Raw genomic sequence first — 22,273 nt, 5'->3', positions numbered from 1 at the left:
GCTGGAACTAAACCCAGTAAGCAGCGGGCCACTACACAGATACTGAATGGATGAGTGACTGTGAGTAGGGAGTTACAAATGACTCCAGACACAAACAAAAAAGCAAGGCTGTAGAGCACTGAGAAAAGCAGTAACACTAGCTGGCCAACTTTGTCATCTGAATAACCAAAATCAAAATATCTTAGACTTAATATCTAAGTCTTAAGTTATATCTTACTGTGTAGCACAAGGGGAAAACAGATGAAACTGTGATGAAAAACATAGCATTAAAGAGAAAATCCACTGTGGGTCAGAATGACCCTATAGACACTCAGAGGACATAGAGTGGGATAGGAGGGGATTTCTCAAAGTTCACTCACAATGTGGCCATTACCATACCATAGCAGGGAAGTTAACTTCCTCAATTCATTTCAGAGGGAAAAAAGACAACAAAGACTTGGGCGATATCTGATTCTGTGTAAAAGAGCCAATTTAGCAAAGTCATATGGGTGAGACAAAAGAGAAAGGCAGAAGGGTTGTGAGATAAACAAAGTGTGAGACCCTGGGGTCCTCTCAGGAGTGTGAGTGGTGGAGTGTGGCCTCTCTAATGACCAATCAACACCCTCCTTGCTGCCATGGCATCTGTTAGTACTCCAATGGCCTCCCGTCTGAGTGTGAGCCCACCAAGAACTCAACACGCAGCCGGAATCCAATCAGAGTGCAGAACCGACAAAGCTTGGGTCAAGGAGCAATTCTGACATTTTGCAGAATGTCAACGTTCAACCTTTTCTAAAAGTTCTACTACACAGGAGTTTTGCTGTACGAATACGAAGGGTGGAAATGGGAATGGGTGAAAGCAAAAGGAAAAAAAAAACAGAACATCACAGTGCTGCTTGAGGGGGCTACAGCAGAGAAGGAAGCAGATTGATAACTAACTAGCGAACAGTAGGTGACACTGTGAGACCTCCAGGTCTCAGCAAAAACGTTCCTAGGATACAGAACAAAAGTAACTTTCATAGTTGGACCAAGTGAAGCTATAAGGCCACGTGAATCAAAGGGCAAAATGTGTCTACTCTATACTTTTGCTTTCTGGTTTTCTTTTACGTACATATCTAAAGGAGGAGTCTCAAAACCTATGCAAGTGCACTTATATTTTAACAGTTAAACCTCAGGCAGCGTATTTTAATACTAGTAAGAAGCTATCTTGAGACACTGAAGCAAACGATACATCTGTCACTTATCTCAGGCAAAAAAAGACACATGCTCAATGGTATACAACAAACATGAGATGGAAGCAAGGCCAGAGGGTGTCATATGTAAAGAATGTCAATCTATTGAAAGGCATGGAAAAACATTCACATTCATTCATACATTGATTCAAACAATTTAGAGCTCCCAATGCATCTGACCTGCATGTCTGAACTGAGGGAGGTATGCAGAAAGAGCAAGCAAAGCAAAGCAAAGCACATAGAAGAACCAGGGGCAGGTTTCAGACCTGAAATCATAGTCCCGTGAGGCATCAGTGCTAACCAAGCTGCCATCATTAAGGTTGTTTTTTTTTTTGTTTTTTTTTTAAATCGTTCCCCTAATTGCAGCATGAATGTTGCTATAAAATTGATATGCTGATCTATTAAGTTTATTGCTTTGTTACTGGGAACAATCTGGCTGGAGGGAGCGGGCGAGGACAGGTAGCATCTGTCCCCACCTACTGCCTTGGCAGCGTTAGCGTCATCTGCTAGCTTTGGCAGCATCTTGGAAGCACATCAAAATGGCTTTATGTAGCCAGGGCCGCTAGTAGCTAGCATGCCAGTCACGCTCTCAGGCAACACTCACTCACAGCCTGAGCATCCACAGAGCACTGAGCCAACAGAGCTAAGCGGAACTGAGCTCGGGCTGAACAGGGAGGCCAGGTCTCCATGGACCTGCATGAGGAAAAAGGGCCAGTGTCTGTCATCTATCCACACATCCATGGTTAGAAGTGTGGGGCCAACTCCACATATGAACACTGCAACTATTGTAGCTGTGAGCTTTATTTTCTTGTTTTTCTCCCCAGCAACACTTCTGTTGTGGAATGCTGATGCTCTCATCACATCTCAATTACTACTGTATTATGACCAAATGAATAAGGTGATGGACTTTTCTGTTCTTACCTGCACCACTGATGTTATGTTGTTACCACAAGTGTTTGCCAAAAGACAGGAAAAATCAAACCTACCCATGGGAGTAATACTTGGGACTTTGTCCAACGGGAACAAACACAGAACACTGGCAGAGTTAATTATTCTAAATGACATGCTTTTAGCTACACACTTGCAAATAGTATTGTCCCTGAACACAGTAAAACAAAAACTTGATCTGCCTGTGAATCAGACTTGATGTTAGGGCTAAAATGTCATACGTCAATGGTAGCAAAGCCCATGTCATTCAGAGTAGCTGAATGGCCCTGCTGAACATCACAGATATTCAGGGGAGAAGCCTTGCTAACAGCAGTGTACCTCACAGTGAAATCTGTACAGTGTGAGCCCTTTGCAAAAAAGTACAAGCACAAATAGACAGAGTTTATTTCAGACGAAAACAAAAGTTATATTTACATTCAGTGTAACGCATTATGTATATCTACGAAGGCCTTATAAAACGTGTCAAGTGCATTTCTCTCCTTATAAACAATCAGAAAAGCCAATTTTTAAAAGTATTTTAAGTCCAGCATTGGTGACATGTTTACTAGTTTGCAGATCAGTGGAACAGTGTGACACCATTGGAAGGATTGCGTATCGTGTCACCAGAGTGCACACGCATGTGCGTCCTCGTGCGCACACATGAGATAAACAAAGCGGGGACCCCTCATTGAAAAAACAGCTCCATAGCACTACTAGAGATCTAAAACTCCACAGGGAACCTTTCATTATTATTATGTCAACCATAATAACAATCTATCATTATTACAGATTTAAAATTGATTGATTGACTAATCATTAGAGGCTTATAAAAACATAAAATGATATGCTATTGACATGTTATTGGCTTTTTTGCAGCACAACCTTGGTAAATGTTTGAATAAATACAAGTTAAAAAAAAAAGAGTAATGCGGTCACTGAAAACTGTCACTCCTGCTCTGTTGCTTGCTATACAGCAAATAGCCATACAATATTCAAACAATTAAACACAATAATTCCGCAAAACCTTTTGTCGGTTGGTTTTTATTTTAAAATATGTGCATATCTACATGGTCAGGGATGGGTTGTGTGCTGCTTAGTGTAACTCAACTTGCAAAAAGTATTTGCAAGGGAGACTTAGACGAAAAGCTGCAGGTGCCTACTTTAGTTTAGGTCAAGTCACACTGCAACAAGTCATCAAGGTAAGCGAAACGTTTTACCGTGCTGTCCCTGTTGTCACACCATGCCTGCATCACTGGTTCAGATAATGGTTCCGAATGGTGCACACGGCGCAGTTATCCCTGAAGTATGGAAAGGTAGCATAGGTGCAGCCATTGAAACCATCCCCACAGATGAAACCAGTTTCCCAGGCAAATTTTGCACTTTGTCAGTTGATAGATTTTTGAATCAAAATCATCACAGTGATTAATTACTTACTGATTAATTATTAGCATTAGTATTAATGACTTCACAACTTCATAAGTTGTGGACTTAAGCTTTGCACAGTTACTATGTGAAAATGTTAACTTTATAATGAGTGAGCAATCTATTTTTGAGAAGAAAAACAGGCTTATTGCAAGGCCTGTCTGCAAACATGTGGGTGTTATCTGCACACATAGTGCTGACTGCAGAAGTTGCAAACCCCATTTAACACAGAAGTTGAGCGAAAGGTGTGCTGGCCATCTGCAAAGGGCTAAGCTATTTTCATCTGACTACAATATAGGTTTCTCTGCAGTCTGATCATGACTATTATTAACAAAGGGAACTACCCTCTACACTATAATGGTATCATGGATTTACTTTCAGATCTGCAGGACCAGGATGTGGTGAGAATGGCAAAACAGCACTGCGGCATGAGCAAAACTCACACGCCACGCTTTCCAGTCACTCAAAGAGGACACCCTTTCAGTCACTTTGAAGCATGGTATTACAAACTGGATTGCTGGTAGAGGGAGTACACAACAACTGGAATGCAGCCAAAATCAACCTAAAATTAAACTTTTATTCCCTAAACTGTTAGGAGAAGATATGAGAAATATGAGCAAGCTGAAACCTTCCACCACTTCTCCAAATGTTAAAATGTTCTACACCATGTTGCTATGACAATTTAATTATAGTCTATCATGGTTGCACTATTATTTGTTTGCCTCTGTGAGATAGTTGGAAGATAAGGTGTAAATGTGAAGTGGTGCTTTTTGGCCAAACACCTAATGTTTGGTGGGAGGAGAAACAGTTTGTGGTTAGTGACTGTGGAGGTTTCATAGCTGGCCAATGCTGTTCTGATATGACTCATAGCATTAACCCTTTCAACTCTTACTTGAGACAAATGCATACATTACTATGAGACAGCTAAAATGTTAGGGGTTATATAAATATATAATATTCGCCCACAATCGATTCATTCAGGCCTACTACAATGATAATAGTCCATTCCACACTGTTTTAGCATTCAAGAAACTTTTCATTTCATACAGACGTCAGCTAAAGCCAATTCAAATAAAATGAAATTGATCAGATTCAGAGAAAAGTGGTTAATTCCTCATATGGTTATTTGAAACCACTCGTTTCAATACCAACAAAACAATACCACAAACGTAAGCCCCTGCTGGCCAATAGCATACATCTACATCATAACAACGTCCTCAACAGGGACATTTTTATATCCAATCAGGACTCAGCACAGGGCAGAGAGAGCACTCTGGTCATGACTGAGCAGAATATGTATGTTCCATTTGACCTGAGAGGTGTGCAAACATTGCTCTGTAGATGTGCTCGAGGGAGCAGGAGTCCGGATATGAGTCTGACCCTGGATCATACATGGGGGAAGTCAGTTATTACACCGCAGGCCGGTGGTTTATGAGTTTGGTTTAAAATCCAATATCAGAACTACATCCAAGGACAACTTTCAGTCTACTCTGGTCAGCTCAGCAGCTGCACAAGAGAACCGTCCACATAACACCTCTTTAACGTCAAAACTGAGTGGGCAAAATAAGACAGCTGGTGTAATATGCAGTGAAAATGTTTTTACATGATATTTGACTTATGGGTGACACTGGATATTGATGTGAAATATAGGTTACTTTGTTTCCCATATTCATAAAAAGGTAGAATATGGTGTTGTTCTTCATTGACCACAGTCATTTCCCAGGCTAGTCTGAACACTTTTTGTCCTGGCCACCAATGCCGGAATGTTTGACCACTGCAAACAGCAGAACAGTTAATGCAGCTTGCTGACCCAAGCACAAAACAATCTTTGTGGGGTCATGGTTACAAGAGAAATGCCTGCACTGAATAACTTATGGGCAGACTTAATAACAGATCAGTGCAGTATGGAAAATCAGTCAAATAAATAAAGAATGCACAACACTAATAAACATCTTAAAGCAGCTAACATCTCTGACAATTTTACAGCTGAACTCAGTGTTGACCTTCTCTAGTCCTTAGGTTCGTAACAGAGCACACTCTGGAGCACACATAATAACACCACAGACATAATGATTGCTCTCACTGTGCAAGATTGAACTTAGTCATGCAGTGTAGTTCTGTGACACTCGCTGTCTGACTTAAAATACTGTGTAAGTGCATTTGGTAAACATTGCTGCCAAGGTTACATGACATCTTGGCTGTACAGCCTTACAATTACTGTAATTACACTACAAACAGTTATTTTTGCAAACACATGACAAAAAGATACGACTGGCAAACACACATAAACATCTTTATCAAGATGGATATTAAGGCCATGACTAACAATAACTTTCATTGACAAAATAATCAATTAATCGACTAATCGTTATAACTCTAGTTCTATTAATTATGCCATTTAAAAGGTTCAGAAACTTTTTTGTTTTACTTGTCTACGCCAAGCAGATTACAGACTGACAGTACATTATTAATGGAAATAATGACATCACCTACCCTCATTTTCAGATGTTGGACATGCCACCTGTACAATGAGATCAAATGTTCTTTCTGGATTCTCCCTGAAAAGAACAACACACCGTTTACTCAGGAGAAATAAGGGCCAGCTGTTATTACACACAATCATGGGCAACAAGTGTGTATTCCGCATTAGCACACATAACAACTGTGTTGAATTGCATTACATGTACCTTAGTATAATATTCGCAATCATACAGTGGACCTGTCCTACTTTACATGAGTCACACTGCCAATAGCCAACAGTGTCAATAAACAGCAGATTAGCTAAAGCTGATAGTGCTTTAGTCTGTATGTAAGAATGAGAAGTTTTCTTATCTCTGACGACATATCAGGACAAACTTGGGTCACAGTAGCCTACCCAGATCGCTCGGTGTCGTGTCCACATGTAACCTATTTAAAGCTGTCTGCTTGGCTAGCGGAGCTGCTAATTGGTGGTCAGCTAGTACAGACAGAGCAACAGACTGACCCAAATGCTGTCGAGCCAGCTGGCCTGGCTATTAAATCCACTGCTGGAGATGGCTCAAATTACGCCAAACATTCCTTCGTATTTCACGTTCAGCTCCGAGTTAACGTTACGTGTCTGGACCAAACGTTAGCCGTTAGCTCGACAGTTCAATATCAAGAAGAGACAAATGGGGGTTGGGGGGGGGACACAAAACTCAGAGGTCTTACTTTATTCTGCTGTCCATGGTTTAGCTACAACATCGCGACAACTCCGTGCTGTCGGCGGCTCTGCTTTGCTATGCTGGCTGTCCGATAATATTTCCACCTCGTCCTTCCTCACTCTCAGCCGCCCCTTCTTCTGACTTATCTGATACCGATCGAAAACTGCCGTGACCACATGCTTGGAGGTGAGATAGTGTAGTAGTCTGTACCGTCCTTCTGACGTTAATGTAGCCTGAGCCCCCAGTTCAGCACCACGGCATTTATTTCCCACAACAAACACCATTCCAGGAAGTGCTGTCAAAGATTTGGTGACGTCAGCCCGTCAGACGAGCACCTTGCTGCTGCTTCTGCCTGCGAGCATCTTTCTTCCACTTTAGATGAGTAACAAGCATGATACACACAGCGGACCTGAGCCGTGTGATTCATGCTTCTGATGAAAAACCTGTTTCTCTATGAGAGTGCATTATTAGTTCAATATTTGTGGCAGCGGTAGCCTTCAGCAGTGGCTCCCAAAGTGGGGTCCTTGCACCATCAGGGGTCTTTGTAAGGGCTTCCAAAATAAGAAGTAATTACCAGTATTAATAGATTTGTATGGCTGCTTGGGGGCACATCATAACAAGACATATCATAACCTTATAAAGTTGTTATGGTGAACATGATAGCAAATAGTTGCCATTTATATATCCAGAAGATACAGAGCAACATTAACATTCAGTCATGTTTCTGGCCACCTGACAAATGTGAGCTCAATGTTCACTCTCTTTTTAGCCATATGTTGGTGTCAGCTGCCTGCTGCATCTGGGAACAAAGCTGATGACAGCGGTGAGAGTAAAAGTTGGGTGAAAATTTTCACATTTCACTTGAAACATACTGTAGTTATTTACGGAAGTCCTGAGAGGCAAGTGAGAAAAAAAGTCTGATCTAAATCACTCCATCTTTCAATCCTGTGTTCCTTTTTTTTATCTGTGAAACAGGTTGGGAAAAACGTTTTGCCAGGTGAAAAAACCTTATTGACCTTATGACCTTATTTTGTAAAAAAATATGTACACTAGTTAACATCGAGAGACAAATAATTTTTTGATCCTGTTTGAACTGTGCCATGAATTACACATATGATTATTGTCAATTTAATAGATAATTTTGCAAGTCAAGAAAGTCGCAGTTTGTCATAAAACTGTTGAAGTACAAGACTGTGAAAATATGTAGCCTAATTAGAAAGACTACATACCCAAAGGTCGCGAAAGTGACGTCATAACTTTCTTTCTCCGCAAGCTACCCAGAGCCGCTGAAGCTACTATGCCTGTGTGTTTCATACTGGTGTTACACCAAATTCTGTGACCCATCAGATTCTGCGTCTAAACCCAAACCATGATATCTTTTGCTAAATCTGACCAAGTAGTTTTAGTGCCTAAACCTAACCAAACTGCGACCGTTTCACAACATTAACCACGTGTTAGAAAGTCTTTCTTGCAAAAAGCCCTGAGAGTTTATGTTAACTTCCCATTTGGGTCACAGAATCTGATGGGTCACAGATCACTGGGATGTAGTCACACGAGCAACAGGTCTTGCTCGTTCTTTTGTTTGCCGGCTGATAAAAGGACCAGGAGTCGCTGGATTAACAATGCATTTGCCTAGGTAAAGTTACGCAGGCTGGCTAGCTAGCTAGGCCAGTGGCTAACGTTTTTAGCCTGCTAGTTTCATCTGAAAGCTCCAAATCTCTGAACAGGAGTCACACCATGATGTAAATGTATATCCATGTTTCACATTTAATATAAACGTAATAGTACAAGACAGCCACGCTGGTGTTGGTGATATTGTGCGAGACGAGAGATGTAATTCACTGAGCGGTTTCACACAAAATTAAATGATACTTTACTATTTTTACGCTTAATTTTTTAAAACAGGGAACTTTTTGTGGTGATACAAATTGACAAACATCATATGTGTAATTCATGGCACAATTCAAACGAGATCAAAAAATTATTTGTCTCTCACCGTTGACCACTGTACATATTTTTTTTCCGAAATAAGGTCCCATGGGGGGACACCAGAAGGGAAGGGACTTGGCCTCTCTATTGTGTGTTAGCAAGTTATGTAACATTACTGTCAGCTCTTTCTTTTGGCTAGAAATGTATTTTAATTGGCGCTTCAGCTGGAAGAAAACATGAATGCTTTTAGTCCTATTTAGAACATGGGGTAGTGGTGCACTTCAGCCTCTTGTGGCAAAAATGAGCATTACAACAACAAACACATGAAAAATGATCCTGACAAAAAATATTTTCACCTGCCAAAACTTTTTTCCACCTTTTTTCACAGATGAAAAATATAAGGACCATAGAAACATTATCCTGGCAAAACCTTTTTTTTCACCTCTTCTTAAAGGTGGGGTATGTGATTCTGGAGAAATCCAATACCAAGACAAATACCATGATATAGAGCGAACAACGACACAGCAAGTAGTGTAACTAACTTTAGCTCGGTTGTGAGTTAGCCAACTGTCCCTACAGTTGCTGCTGCAAAGCTAACAGCCTGAGAGGACGAGACAGCTTCCCAGAGCCGGGCACACCAGCTCCAGACAGCGACACACACAACTCTCCTGCTGCTATAGCAAACATCACAATAACAGCACATCTTGGCAAAGTAGAAAGTAAGCTGAATGTCCCTGACCCCCATTATTAGGGAATTTACATCATTAAAGTACCATATAAATTAAGGTGGTCCCTGCATCATCACCATCTTATAGAGGGCCCCTGTGTCAAAATCTAATTTTAAGACCTTAATCAATTTATTATTGTGTTTTGCAATGTAATGTTGGCAGCATGCTCTTATGTAAAGGTGTGTTTAATCAAATTACCACAAACTGACACACAGACAACGTGGTAGTATTACTCTAGCACAGGAATCCTCTGGGTCTCTTAGCGAATAGTGAAGCTGTCATGTGTTGTCTGCTGTGTGCACTTGGAGGTGCCATATTACATACACAATGCACAGAGGGCAGTATTTGGGTTTGGGGGTCAATAGCACATACATTTTTGGCCATAACAGGTTAAGTCAGTCATGACCACAGCTTATCAAACGCATAAAAAAACAAGCATAGAGTTTGTGGAAACAGGCTTTTGACCAGAGAATTGGTTAAAATCCCTTCATCAGAAGATTGGAATATTGATATGAATGCTCTCATATTTCTTAACCAGCATCAAATTGCACTTGAGCAAGGCACTTCATCTCCAACTGGTGCAATGGTGGCCTAAAGGTTCGAGAAGCGAGCTTATGACTGGAAGGTTGTCCTGATCTGTGTGCCTTTGAGCAAGGCCCCAACTGCTATAGTGGAGCTGCTCAGCGACCAACAGATCAGACTGTGGTAGACAGTAGAAGACTGGTGAAGACTGGCATAATTACTTGACTTTATCCTGCATAATTATAGTGCGTCATGTGTAAATGCTACTTACTGTAACCACGTTAGACGACAGTAGTACATGCATGAAATAAATGCTGAAATCACAATACATAACTCAGTTACATAAGCTTTTAAATGATGAAAAACTGTCTGCCATACACACAAAGTACCAAGTATAGAATAAGCCCACAGTATGTGTATATTAGAATCTGCTTTAGGACTCGACATTAAACATATTGCTCATGAATCAGCTGAGTCACCGCCTCTTAAAGGGGAAATCCACCCAAAAATAAAATTATTGCTATAATTTTGTACACCTCAGGGATTTAGTTTGGGAATTTGAATGAGACAAATCCTTGTTTCATGGGTACATGACCTGAGCAGTAAATCATTATGTTCAAACTTATTTAGGTGTAATATCTCAGCCAGAGATTATATGAGCCCACGGAGTCAGTAATAAATTCATTGTCGGTGGACCAGCTTCCTAAAGTGACACCTTATTTCCATTTTAAGGGAAGTATTTGTCTTTTCATTGATGCTGACTTTACAAAATCACTGATTCAGTGCAATGTAAATTCTGTTTTAGGGTGGACTTTCCTTTTATTGTTTGCATGTTTAAGCAATATTTGTCCCATGGTAAATTGAAACCAATGGCTTAGAAGTACTTCTCTCTCCTCTCCAGAGAGTCTGCCTGGATCAGTGCCAGATTTCTTCAGGCTGACTGGAAGGTAATTAAGTGGCAGCAGACTGGGGCATGCTGTTTCAGGCATCCGTATGAAATGATAATGGCAGGGCTGCTGCCTTAACATAAAAAAAAACAATATGACACACAAACACAAAGAGACACATACATAAAGCTCTTATGGGTTTTGGGCGCTGGGAACCAGTGAGGTTTCACATTTCAGAGAACTGTAAACAGTAAACAGTCCCAGATTATATTCATTTAAGAGAGCCTAACACTGAAAAAAGAACAATGCAGTGTCTCATTGTCCTTTTGAGGACCTGAAAATACATTTCAGAATGGCTTCAAACATTTGACCGAGCTGAGGCGCACATGATTTATCTTGCTGAATTGAAATGTCACTCACAAGAAAATATATATCAAGGGCTACCTGGGTTTATTCAGTTTGTGAAAATGCAGCCTAGCCTAAATGTAGCCAGTAGTAGAGTTAATACAAAGTGTTGCATTGCTTCCTTAGGTCTATTGCATTGTAAATCTACAAAATATCTGCATTGTCTTACATTTTCAGGTTTTTGCAGTATTTCTTTTTTTTTTTAAGAAACTAAACTTGATTTATACATCTGGCACTGTTTGTGAGCACACTGTTTCTCATAGTAAACATGCATATATTTTTACCAGTGATGTGTAATTTGTCTTTGGGTAAATTGACCCCACAATGTCAGTCAAAAGACACTTGTCAGGTTTCATTACCCAGAATTCTGTAGTAGACACATCATCAAAGGTGGCTTACAGCAGTGGATAACCTTGAAAAGACATTAATGTCCACTCATCAACCTTGCAGTGCTTCGTCCAAGTCACTATATTACTTTAATATTATGGGAAGGTGTCTTTGTGTGCACTGCAGTGTCATTGCGGCAAAGGAGAGCAAACCGTTTGTAAGGATACTGTAGGTTCACCTGCTTAAGCTCAATCTAATACAATTATAGAATTATATTAATGTTAGAATGGCATACATCATGTTACATAAATATTGTAATCGAATCAAATGTAACTATTATCCAAAAGAGGTGCATATAGGGGTAAAATACAGTAGAAAAAGATAACAGAAAATAGTAAAACAGAAAATAGTAAAACAATAAAGACAATCCATCATGATACCAGTGAAGAGATGGATCTGTACATGTTATTGTATTGTATATATGTATGTCATGTTAATGATACAAAGCTAACACTTTCTGCATGGCTGGATAACTGTACTGCTGGCAGTAAGTGAGATATGTTTTTCTCACTTTGGGTGACCCTTTAATTAAACTTTCTTTCTTTTCAGAAAAAATAGTGCACCCATGAATGCTTAAAAAGCACGGATTTTTGTCTCTGTTGGTAACTGGTGATCACATATTATCTCATTCTGTATCACTTTAGTCGCATTATAAAACGTAATAATGCCGTGATAATGAATCTAATATTATATTTCTCCCTAATTTTGTGCATATTTTTGCTATGTCTCCTTCAGTAACGTGTAGTGATCATATCGAGGCGATATCTGTGAAACCGCAGGGGCGCTGTGCGCGCCCGTGGATCAGTGGGAAGAGTTGGTCACATGTCACCAACGTGACCAGGCAAAAGAGGAAGTACAACACCGTTCTGTGCGGTCAAAACTGAGAGGAGGAAACAAAAAACAAACATGCAACATAGACAATCTTTGATAAGAACAAACGATATAATCAGTTGTCACTGTGTTTAATTAAGAGATTTTCACGGAATCGTATATCTTTTTGCACACTTGCAAGGCGAGAAGCAATTTCAAAGTAGTCCAACTTTTACCCCGTTTCTAAACCAGACACAGTAGTACAGTAGGCGCATGTTTCACCAAAATTACCCGGGTAAAGCATTTGTCAGCAGATTGATTCTAATACATGTCCAGTTTAATAAACGACTTGTAACAATGTCGATACCGAATCCCTCAGAAGAAAACTCGAAGCGACTGAGAGGCAGAGGCAGGTTACAGATCAATGCAGACTTCAATGACGTGGTGACAAGCAGCATGGGGGGTGACAACGACCTCGCTGGAAGAAAGTTCACAGAGGAAGAGATGGCCATCCATAGAGCCCACAGAGAGGCATGTGAGGTAAGATGAATCACTTCGAAGACTTTAAATCCAATGGTGTCATGTTGTACAATCTGATTACCTCAATTACGCATGATTAATTACAAACAGGCGCTCCCACAGGTTTTTTCTTGGTCGTAATTTTGCAGACGTGGAGAAGGTATTCAGATTATTTCCTTTTAAAGTAGCAATACCACAACATATAAATAGTCCAAGTACAAGTCTATCATTCAAAATATTACTTAAGTAAAAGTACAGTATTATCAGCAAAATGTATTTAAGTTTAAAAAGTAAAACTACTCATTCAGACTGGCCTCTTTCAGAGTGCTAATTATTATATACTGCAGGTTTATTATAATGCTGAATTATTAATACTGGTTGATTAACATGTAAGATGCATGTTAATGTTGCAGCATGTTGTGCTTATGTTGATCTTGTTTATCTTGTAATGCTGAGTTGATATTAGCTAGTTTTACATACTGTTGGGTAGTATGATCTATAACAATTGATCATATTTCGCAAGATGAGCAAATCTGCAAAGTATCTACAGCTGTCAAATAATTGTATTTCAGTCAAAACCAATATTTTTCTCCGAAATATAGTGGGCTAGAAGTACTGTATAAAGTAAACTGTATCTCAAAACTGCACTTTAGTACAGTACTGTTTATGTTAGGCTATAGATGAGCACAGTTAAACCATATGAACCAAATAATACTGAGGCATTCTGTGAATACAATTGCAGGATTTTTGAGGATCTTAGTACAAAACAGGAAAATCATATCAGACATGACTACCTTGAGGTAATTAATTAATTAATTAATTAAGACCACCATATTTACATTTACATTTCTAGTAGGTGACATGCTCCTTGGAAAAAACAAAACCGATGTTAATTTTTGATGATAATTTTTTTTATTAGATCCTTTATATTCACCAAATTCTATTTGCTCTTCCATCAAACAGAGCCAATGAGCTCTGTGGTGATGGCAGTAGTGAATAGGTGTCATCCGCATGCCTTTAGGCTTATCTGTTGTAAATATTGTGCTTCTGAGTGTGGATGAAATTGAGGCAAGTTGGCCGCGACCTGAGGAGAGTGGTAGGGCCTGGGTGGGAAAAGCACAATACAGAGGGGGCCCAGCTATGCCAGCTTCACTATGTGCCCCTGCAATGCCATGTGAAATGACAGGCCGTGTCACCAAAAGGCCTGGGGCCTTTTTCTCTTTGTGGCCTGTCAAAACTCACCAACTAGTGGGTTCTCAGTTTGAAACAGACTGAGAGATGACATTTCCTAACTTCCTAAGGGATGACAGAGGAGTTCAGTGTTTTTCACGTACAGTAGGTGTTTGTGTGTCTATACAAGATGAATGATCGGTCAAAATAAAAGAATGATTGTTTCTAAAATCTGTTTTTTAAGCCTCTTACAAATATGCAATGCATGTAAAACGTATTACAGTGCTACCAGTTGATTAATCATTGCAGAGTCTCACCTACTGAATTGCACACAAAAGGACAGCACTTCTTACATCTGTTTCTATGCATAGAGGTAATCTATTCCCTCTTCTCCTTGACCCAAAGCAATCTGTTTCTATGTTTATTTGGGTGTGTATATGTACTGTATATGGTTATGTATGTGGGGGTCACACGCTAGCGTACACGTTTGTATGTCATGCTAATTAAATAATAATATCTTCATTATGATCAGGCAAAGAAGCAGATGTATGTCGACCCTTTCAGTGGGTACAAGGTGTTCACAGAGTATGCCCACCTTCAGAGACGGAAATGCTGTGGCTGCGCATGCAGACATGTAAGCTCTTTGTTTTCTATTTTACCAGGTTGTGTGTTTCTCCACTTCACTCTGTTTTGTTCAGTGCACGGTTTTTCTCTTTACCTGGCCTCGGCTGTTTAGTTTTATCCTGTCCCATCCTTTTCAATTCTTAGGGTTAGGTTAGGGCCGTTCTGGACCCTGTTTCCCAATAATTATTTACCTTAGATGTTAATTGCGTTTCGACAAATGTTCTTCATTTTGCACGCCCAAAACACTACATAATTCAATTAAATTCAGTTCAATTTTATTTATATAGCGTCAATTCATAACCGAAGTTATCTCATTGCGCTTTTCCTATAGAGCGGTCTAGACCGTACTCTTTATAAAATCAATTACAGAGATCCAACAAATCCCTCCATGAGCAAGCATTTGGCGACAGTGGCAAGAAAAAACTTCCTTTTAACAGGCAGAAACCTTGGACAGAACCAGACTCAGTGGTGGGCGGCCATCCGCCGCTGCCGTGTTAGGTTTTGAGGGGGTGGGGGTGGGGAAGGAGATAGACATAAAAACAAGTTAATGTGCATGGCTGTTAAGAGCATCTAAACATCAGCTGTCCATGGTGCTGAAAAGGATGGTGATTTAATTTAATTAACAGGGCTAATTTCACTGTGTATTTTTCGGTTCCCAAACAACACAAATGCTTATAAATCATTTAACTTAGTATGACACTGTCCCTTAATGTTCAGTCAACACTCGGAGCTTACAGCTTGCTGCATTCTGTATGATACATGTTACTTGGTGGAAGTAAGTGTAAGAAAGTAAACTTATTGTACTTTGATTGATTTGCCTGCTGTTGAAAGCAGATGTTGCCTATAAGCACAAATTAATAATTAGGTTCAAATCTCGAAGTGATGATTCTTGAAGTTTCCGAATGAGAGCATAATCACTTAGCCATGCAGGTGTTGTTCCTGTTAACAAAATTGTCAATTTTATAACAAATTTTATAACAAAGCAACGCAACTAGAACAAACAAAAAGCAGCAATACAGAAGCTGAAAAATCAAGAAAAGTGAAAAAAAACTTTTCTATAATGTATATAGGTGAAAATCCAGCTTGTTTACTTAAAGGAAGCACTAAGAAATAAGGGTAAAATCAAAGAATAGCATCAGCTCGATAATAAAATCCAGTAGACGACTATCTGTACATCATTGCTGCCTTGGCAATGACACCCTTACACGATTGAGGGAAGGAGAAGGAGGATGATGTCAGATCAGCCGATGTAAACCAGACAAGGGCTGCACAACATGTGGTCTGCGTGGTGCATGTCAACATGTTATTCCTTGTAAGCAAAATATTTTTCCCTCCTGTGGATTTACTTTTGCACATATTACAGATTCAACCTATGATGGACTAAAATATAAATTTGTTTAGTATTTGGGTTAGGTTGGGCCTCTTTTATAAGCATCATTATGTTAAACACACCACATTTATTCAGAGAGAATTGCTGGTTTAAAGTTTACTGGTTACGATGTTGGCTTAAAGATAAATGGAAACAACAGCTTTTGGCATGAAACGCAGAGTTCACAGTTAATCCTACAGGTGTTCGGACTTTGTAAGATGCTTCTAACCTTTTACAAGTTGACAGGAATCCATCTTTATTTTTTACATCTTTAGTTAAATTTTTGTAAACACCCTGTAAATGGAGGCAGATATAGACGCAGGATGGGTTTCATGATCACATTAGCCTCAAGATACTTTGGGAAACGGGGTCCCGTTCTGCTCACTTCACTTCTGTTGTGTGGTGACATTCGTTCTAGTCTGTCTAGTCCACATCCTGCCCCATCCCTCCCTCTCCTATACCATCCCATCCTATCCAGTCTTGTCTTTTCTTCTGTCGCGCTGTGCCGAATCCCGTCCCATTCTGTCTTCCTTTGTTCTGTCCTCTCTTGTGTGCTTCAGTCCTGATTTGATTCTGCCTCATCTTGTTTTCTTTTGTTTTAAGTTTTGCTCCTCTGGTATGCTTTGCTCTAGTCTGTACACATGTCCATGTCTTGTTCTCTGTGTGACTGAAGTTCTACTCCACATGTAGCCATTTAGCACCATTTAATTATTTCATTTTCTCCTCTAGTGTCCATATGGCCAAGTCAACGTGAAGGACCCTGCAATGAAGAAACAATTTAATTCTCTATTTTATGTATAGGCCTAACATGACAAAGGAAAAATGCCTGTTTAGAATTGAACCCACCATACGTTGCTTGTCTTCTGCCTGTCGTTATTTGGACTACTTGAGTCATTTTTTAGCAGTGTACTAAATGATGAAATTTGGGTAGTGTCTGTGCAAGACCTACCTCCTATGAATCACAACTATTCTCCGGATTATTTTCATTTTCCCAATACAGGGAAGTAGGAGAAAGGATTTGTTCCTCATGTAAAATAGTCTTTTATCACATTTTGGTTTTTGCTATATTTTTCTGATATTTTTCTCAAATGTCCAATGAAATGCCTTGAGCTTCATTTTTGTTTCTCTTTAACAGTATTTAATATTTTGTGGTATTCCACTCCTCTGATGCATTTACAAGGTTCTGTGGGAGTATGGAGATGAAAACCAAAAGAGCATTTTAGAGCATTTTAGATCTTCGCCCTCAAGATAAAGGGCATATAAGCGAAAGTAACAGCAGCTAGTCAGATGGAGTCTTGTGCTCTTTTGCTTTGCAGCTCTTGTTATTTTTTTCTCCCAAATGTAAAACTGCATGAATATTAGCATCATTTACACTCCAAAAGTGCTTGACTGAACTGTCTACCTTTGACTGAAACACTGTGTTGTTAAAAATAGGCAGGGGCCAAGGGTCAGCCTATACACTTGGCTGCATTGCTTTTACACCACTTGATGGAATCAGGCTGTTAACAAACATGCCATGGACATCAACAGCAGCCCTCCCCACCGGACTCGCAGCTCAGCCTCCTGGCAACACTTGGCTATGCTGCAGCTCCCTGCGGCTGCCCTCCTGAGCTGCAGCCTAAGGAACTCCTGGGCCCTCTTATTCCAGCACTGCAATAGATCAGCTCATGTTCACGAGCATGCTTAGAAGCACACATGTATAGGCAGGCTTACTCCATCAGAACATCCTGTGGCTCCTAATAGGCCGATATAGAATAAAGACTGCACTAAACACCGCACTTTGTAGCCCACAGTGATAGTACATGGTAAGGTCAAGCGCTCATACAGCACTACCTGTGCGTGCAAGAGATGTTGAGGAAAGATGTGCCACTTGATTTGTGAGTGCATGTGGGTAGGCAGCGCGATGCCTTCAGGCGCTGGCTCTGAACCTGCCACACACACTCGCCTGTCTCAGCCTGATTGGGCAAACAGCGTCGGGATGAGAGGATGTGTCTGCCGCGGAATTCTGTTGCAGCCGCCTACTGGCGCGGCCACAATTTTCCTCGGCAGGTGGGTCCCAAAGGCAAGTGCTTAGTGATCGGAGCAAAGCCCTGTGAGCGGCTACAAGGAGATTCATGATCCCAACAGTGCTGGGGAGGACAGGTTCTTGGGGACGCGTCGTCAGGCGGGATGAGAGGCGAATTTATTTGGTGTTATTCTAAACCGAGTCAGCGGAGCGTGCGGCAGCAACATTTCTACAGCGGGACGGTGAAGGTGTCACACTCATCAAGTACCTGGGCCCGCTTGCTTGCCGCGGCTCTGCGGGTTTTGCCTAGGGACTTGTCTGTCACATTAAAGTAGATGCATTGCCATTCAGGGCCTCGGCGGTCCCGCAGCCTGACCATGAAATAGGCCAACTTTCATGTCTGCCTCATCCCTCCACGTCTTCCCAATCCAGTGATGGCACAGTTTGAAATGTTTTTTTTTTCTTTTTTCATCATGTTCTAGCCTAGCAGTTGGTGACTGAGACACAAACAGCACAGAAATCCCTGCGACAGATTTATGGAGAAATTTACTTGAAAATAGACCCCGCCTTCTACCACCTGACTGGTCACTCATCATATTAAAGTATGTTTAGAAACCGTAAGCCTTAGTACATTTTCTTCAATTGTGCCCTTGAGTTTGTCATGTACTTCAATGAGAGAGCATTTACTAACTAAAAGTCTGATTATACATGTTTTTCCTATTAGTCTTGCAGATTAATAGTAAAAATGCCTTAATCGACCTTATTCATGAATGAATGCATTTAGTTGAATTTGGCTGTATTATGCAATACCAGTAGAATGATGAAAAATGAAGACATTTTAAAAGTTTTATTTCTCAATATAAGCAAATACACACACACACACACACAGTTGTATTCCCTCAGTGCAGATGTGCTCCCAAGTTACAACAGCCAACCAGACATGTGAGGTGTTTATTTCAGGCATTTTGGACTGAACATCTCTGACCTTCAGCTGGAGCATATGCTATGTTGGAGCAGAGTGGCAGCTCTATACCGCATGCCTTTCTACAGGACGGTGGCACTAGCCGCAGAGAAAGAGAGAGCTGTCCAGTTTGGAACTGTGACCAGACAGGCTCCAGTCACAACCAGTTGACAGGCCAAGCAGCCCCCCTCCATCTCAAACAGGCACAGCAGCCCTGCGGCCAATGGCCCCAACCACAGTCAGTTACAGTGTCTCCATCACTGTTGGCCAGACCAGCCATACTGACATAGGGTTGGCGGGGAAAAAAAACAACTTGAGTGTCAGCCGTATGATGGCTGAAAGGAACATCAGTCTCAGCAATTGGCCAGGCACTGCTTTGTTTGTGTGCGTGCGAGCACATGTGCGTACGTGCATGTGTGTCTTGATATTCAAGCAGCATTTGAGCAGCCCCTACATCAACGTCTGGTCGTTCTACACAGACAATGTCAGCTCGCCTCAGGGCAGCAGCCTCCACAGTGGTCATATGGACAACCAGATCCCTGTGGTAGAATTAGTGATAAAAAACACACATGGCCACTGAGTGACAGTCAGCATACCAGATTCCTTTGGACAGACAGGGCTGCAAATAGCACAGAGGAGCAGTTTCTCCCTCAGACCGCAACTGGTGGTCAGGCTCATGCCAGGCCGAGTCGTGGCCGCCAGATGAGCCCAGATAAAAGGAGAGTCGGGGGCAGTGACAGGCACCTAAGTGCCCAAGGAGCACTTTGGCCTGTTTATTTCCCTCCTGGTTTTACATCGACGCAGCCATATCTGTGATTTCCTGTCTACACTTAAAAGACAAGTGATGTCATTGCTTTTTTTAAAGCTTTTACAATTTCTAACCTCTAACTTCTAACTCTAACTTATCATATTCCCTTCAATGAATGGTTGAAGTAGGAAGAAAGAAAGTGTTCGAACCGTATACAAGCAACACCTTAACCAGTGTTTCTCATCCAAAAAGCCGCTTTGCCCCATAAGGTTATATAGCGATAAAGAACATCCATCTATTATGTTTCCATGTCCTTTCTAGTGTGGCCAGATATGGACTAATACGCGCACCATTCCCCAGGAGGATACTCCCCCCAGAAGCGATGGGAAGGGGGGGGGAAGGTGGCGGTGTGCTGTTGGAGCTGTTCAGGAGGCAGGGAGGGGAGGCAGGCAGCAGTTGGTGTGCAGAGAGGAGAGGCTCAGGCTGGCTAGTTAAGAGCTTCTCTCTCCTATCCTCCATCTGCCAGGGACCGGGGTTGTGATTTGAGCTCCAGCAGAGCAGAGCAGGGAGGAGATCGAAGGAGGGGTGGAGGGAGGTGGGGGATGGGGTGGGGGTGTGGTGATGGTGAGAGGTAGTGAAGGGAGGGGAGCGTTGGTTGGAAGTGACAGAAAAGAGAAAGTGGAAGAAGCGGGGAGTTGGAGGAGGAGAGGGGAAAAAGTGAGGGAGAAAGAACTGGAGAGAGAAAAAAAGGATGGAAATGAAAAACAGGATACATGGGAATTGAGACGCCTCACAAATCTATTAATAGGCTTATTCTTGTCTATCATTATTTTTCTAAATCACTGTTAGACATTTTAATTCTAAGCATCAGCTATAAAAACAGAGCTTTGGTCATATTTCACCCATGCTTGTGTGTTTTGATATTTCCTTTCCTCGAATAATTATGAAGCCATGTCCACTGTGTGTTTGTAAATATTTCCAGGATGTCTCATCATCCTCTCACCCACCCACCCTGGCTCATGTGACTGGGATACATGTGACTCGGATACAGCTTTACAGTGCTTCACTCCTCCCTCTGTTCCTCCTCCTCGTCCCCCTCAAACCCCCCTCTCCCTTCCCTTCCCACTCCTCTCCTTCATTCTGTCAGTGTTTAGCCTGTGGTTCCCTGCACCACAGTGGATCCTGGGAGAGCCTTCCCGCCTCCTCCTTCCTCCTCCTCCTTTGCCTCGCTTCGACTCCTTGCATCCTCGCCTCCACCTCTCCTCTGCTCCTTTTCTGGCCATGCTTTTAGGAGTGACTGAGAGCTCCCTCTGCGAGACCGAGTGTCACTTGAGGTGACCCAGAAATGATAACTCCAGATGAACCCTGGATGTGTGGTAATCTAACCACTATGCCCTAGGAGCCATGTAGCCAGGGAGGCAGGCAGGCATCCCGGGTTGATGCTGTATCTGTGGTTTCACTGCTGCAGAGCCTGTCTGGGTATCATGCTCGGAGAACGCTGTGTGCACGGTATGCGTTGTGGTACACAGTGAAATGGATCTCAGTGCCGTTGCATTATTGATGAGCTACACTGCAAAGCAAAATGACTGTTAGCAGTATGGCACATTATCATTTATGCAAGCAGTACAGAGGTGTAATTAATTGTCACCCTTTGCTCTCATCTCCAATGCTCACTCACACAATATTCTATTCCCTTGTTGTCAATTGAAATCAATCCATTTGTACCTCAGTGTGTTGTTCCAAGTGGTCAGCGTGAGTAGGTTTAGGACATCCTGTCTTCTGGATGACCTCTCTTTGTCATGTTAAAGTCAGTAAATATAAAATTGAAAGTGGATGTACCATGCACTTGAAACTGTTTCATATTCTGTTATCACTGTTATTATTATTTAATGGCTTGTTGTCATATTGTTTAGCCTGCCAGGTGAATAATAATCCAATAATGCACAAGGAAATTACGCCACTACAATGAAAAGGGAACATTATATAATAAGGTAATGAATATTTGTTTTACCTAAATTGATCAAATATAGTCTCATTAGAGGCCAGGCACAATCAAACCATCTTCAAAGCATAAACAATATTAATATTTACTAAAAACTTGACATTATTAAACAGTGGTACATTTTTCATCAACAGCATTTCTTTATTCATTAGATGTTGCAACATGAGCCCACTGTGTGTGTGTGTGGGGGTGTTCCTGGCTAAACACACTCAATACTGCCTGAATTTATATGAAGTTTGTCAGCTCTTTTCTCCAGGTGAGGCAGAAGGAGAGACATACATCACAGTTCAGGAGAAATGAAATGTGAACCCAAAAATGAAATTTATTTTAATGTTGCTATTTTTGGAGGACTCAGTCAATATAACCAGTGAAAAACTAGGAAAATAGACCAGAGGTTGGGCATGCCAATAAAAAATTACATTTGAATTATTCTTAAATATAGCCCCCCTTTCTTAACGTCTGTAGTGT

At 41.2% G+C, this 22,273-nt stretch overlaps 2 protein-coding genes and 1 long non-coding RNA gene across 6 annotated transcripts in view; 2 read left to right on the top strand and 1 right to left on the bottom strand.

Annotated features, from left to right (window-relative positions):
• Nucleotides 1–7,054, bottom strand: part of dennd1b (DENN/MADD domain containing 1B) — a 103,186-nt gene extending 96,132 nt beyond the window's left edge. For 2 of the 3 annotated variants that reach the window (XM_044198872.1, XM_044198874.1), the window contains exons 1-2: nucleotides 6,747–7,054; nucleotides 6,051–6,115 (exon numbers count right to left, since the gene is read on the bottom strand). In XM_044198872.1, coding sequence (XP_044054807.1) covers nucleotides 6,051–6,115; nucleotides 6,747–6,763 — 82 coding nt within the window. In that variant the 5' untranslated portion in view covers nucleotides 6,764–7,054. The remainder of the gene's footprint in view (nucleotides 1–6,050; nucleotides 6,116–6,746) is intronic. The other variant, XM_044198873.1, reaches the window with a different exon arrangement.
• The window catches only part of LOC122877390, a 34,487-nt gene extending 23,537 nt beyond the window's left edge, over nucleotides 1–10,950 (top strand). The window contains exon 3 of the long non-coding RNA XR_006378239.1: nucleotides 10,820–10,950. This is a non-coding gene — a long non-coding RNA (uncharacterized LOC122877390). The remainder of the gene's footprint in view (nucleotides 1–10,819) is intronic.
• Nucleotides 10,951–12,378: 1,428 nt separating this feature from the next.
• Nucleotides 12,379–17,204, top strand: lg6h1orf53 (linkage group 6 C1orf53 homolog). 2 transcript variants are annotated; one of them, XM_044200214.1, is made up of 4 exons: nucleotides 12,379–12,702; nucleotides 12,787–12,947; nucleotides 14,629–14,730; nucleotides 16,819–17,204. In XM_044200214.1, exons 1-4 carry the CDS (start codon nucleotides 12,681–12,683, stop codon nucleotides 16,888–16,890), a joined length of 357 nt encoding a protein of 118 aa, XP_044056149.1. In that variant the 5' UTR covers nucleotides 12,379–12,680; the 3' UTR covers nucleotides 16,891–17,204. The 2 variants fall into 2 exon arrangements, with proteins under 2 accessions (XP_044056149.1, XP_044056148.1); XM_044200213.1 differs by having other exon boundaries at nucleotides 12,379–12,947.
• Nucleotides 17,205–22,273: the final 5,069 nt, after the last annotated feature.

Source organism: Siniperca chuatsi, linkage group LG6, assembly GCF_020085105.1.
Source record: "Siniperca chuatsi isolate FFG_IHB_CAS linkage group LG6, ASM2008510v1, whole genome shotgun sequence".
Taxonomy (NCBI): Eukaryota; Metazoa; Chordata; class Actinopteri; order Centrarchiformes; family Sinipercidae; genus Siniperca; species Siniperca chuatsi.
Note: the sequence above shows the minus strand (reverse complement) of the source record. Positions and strands in the feature narration are given on the sequence as shown.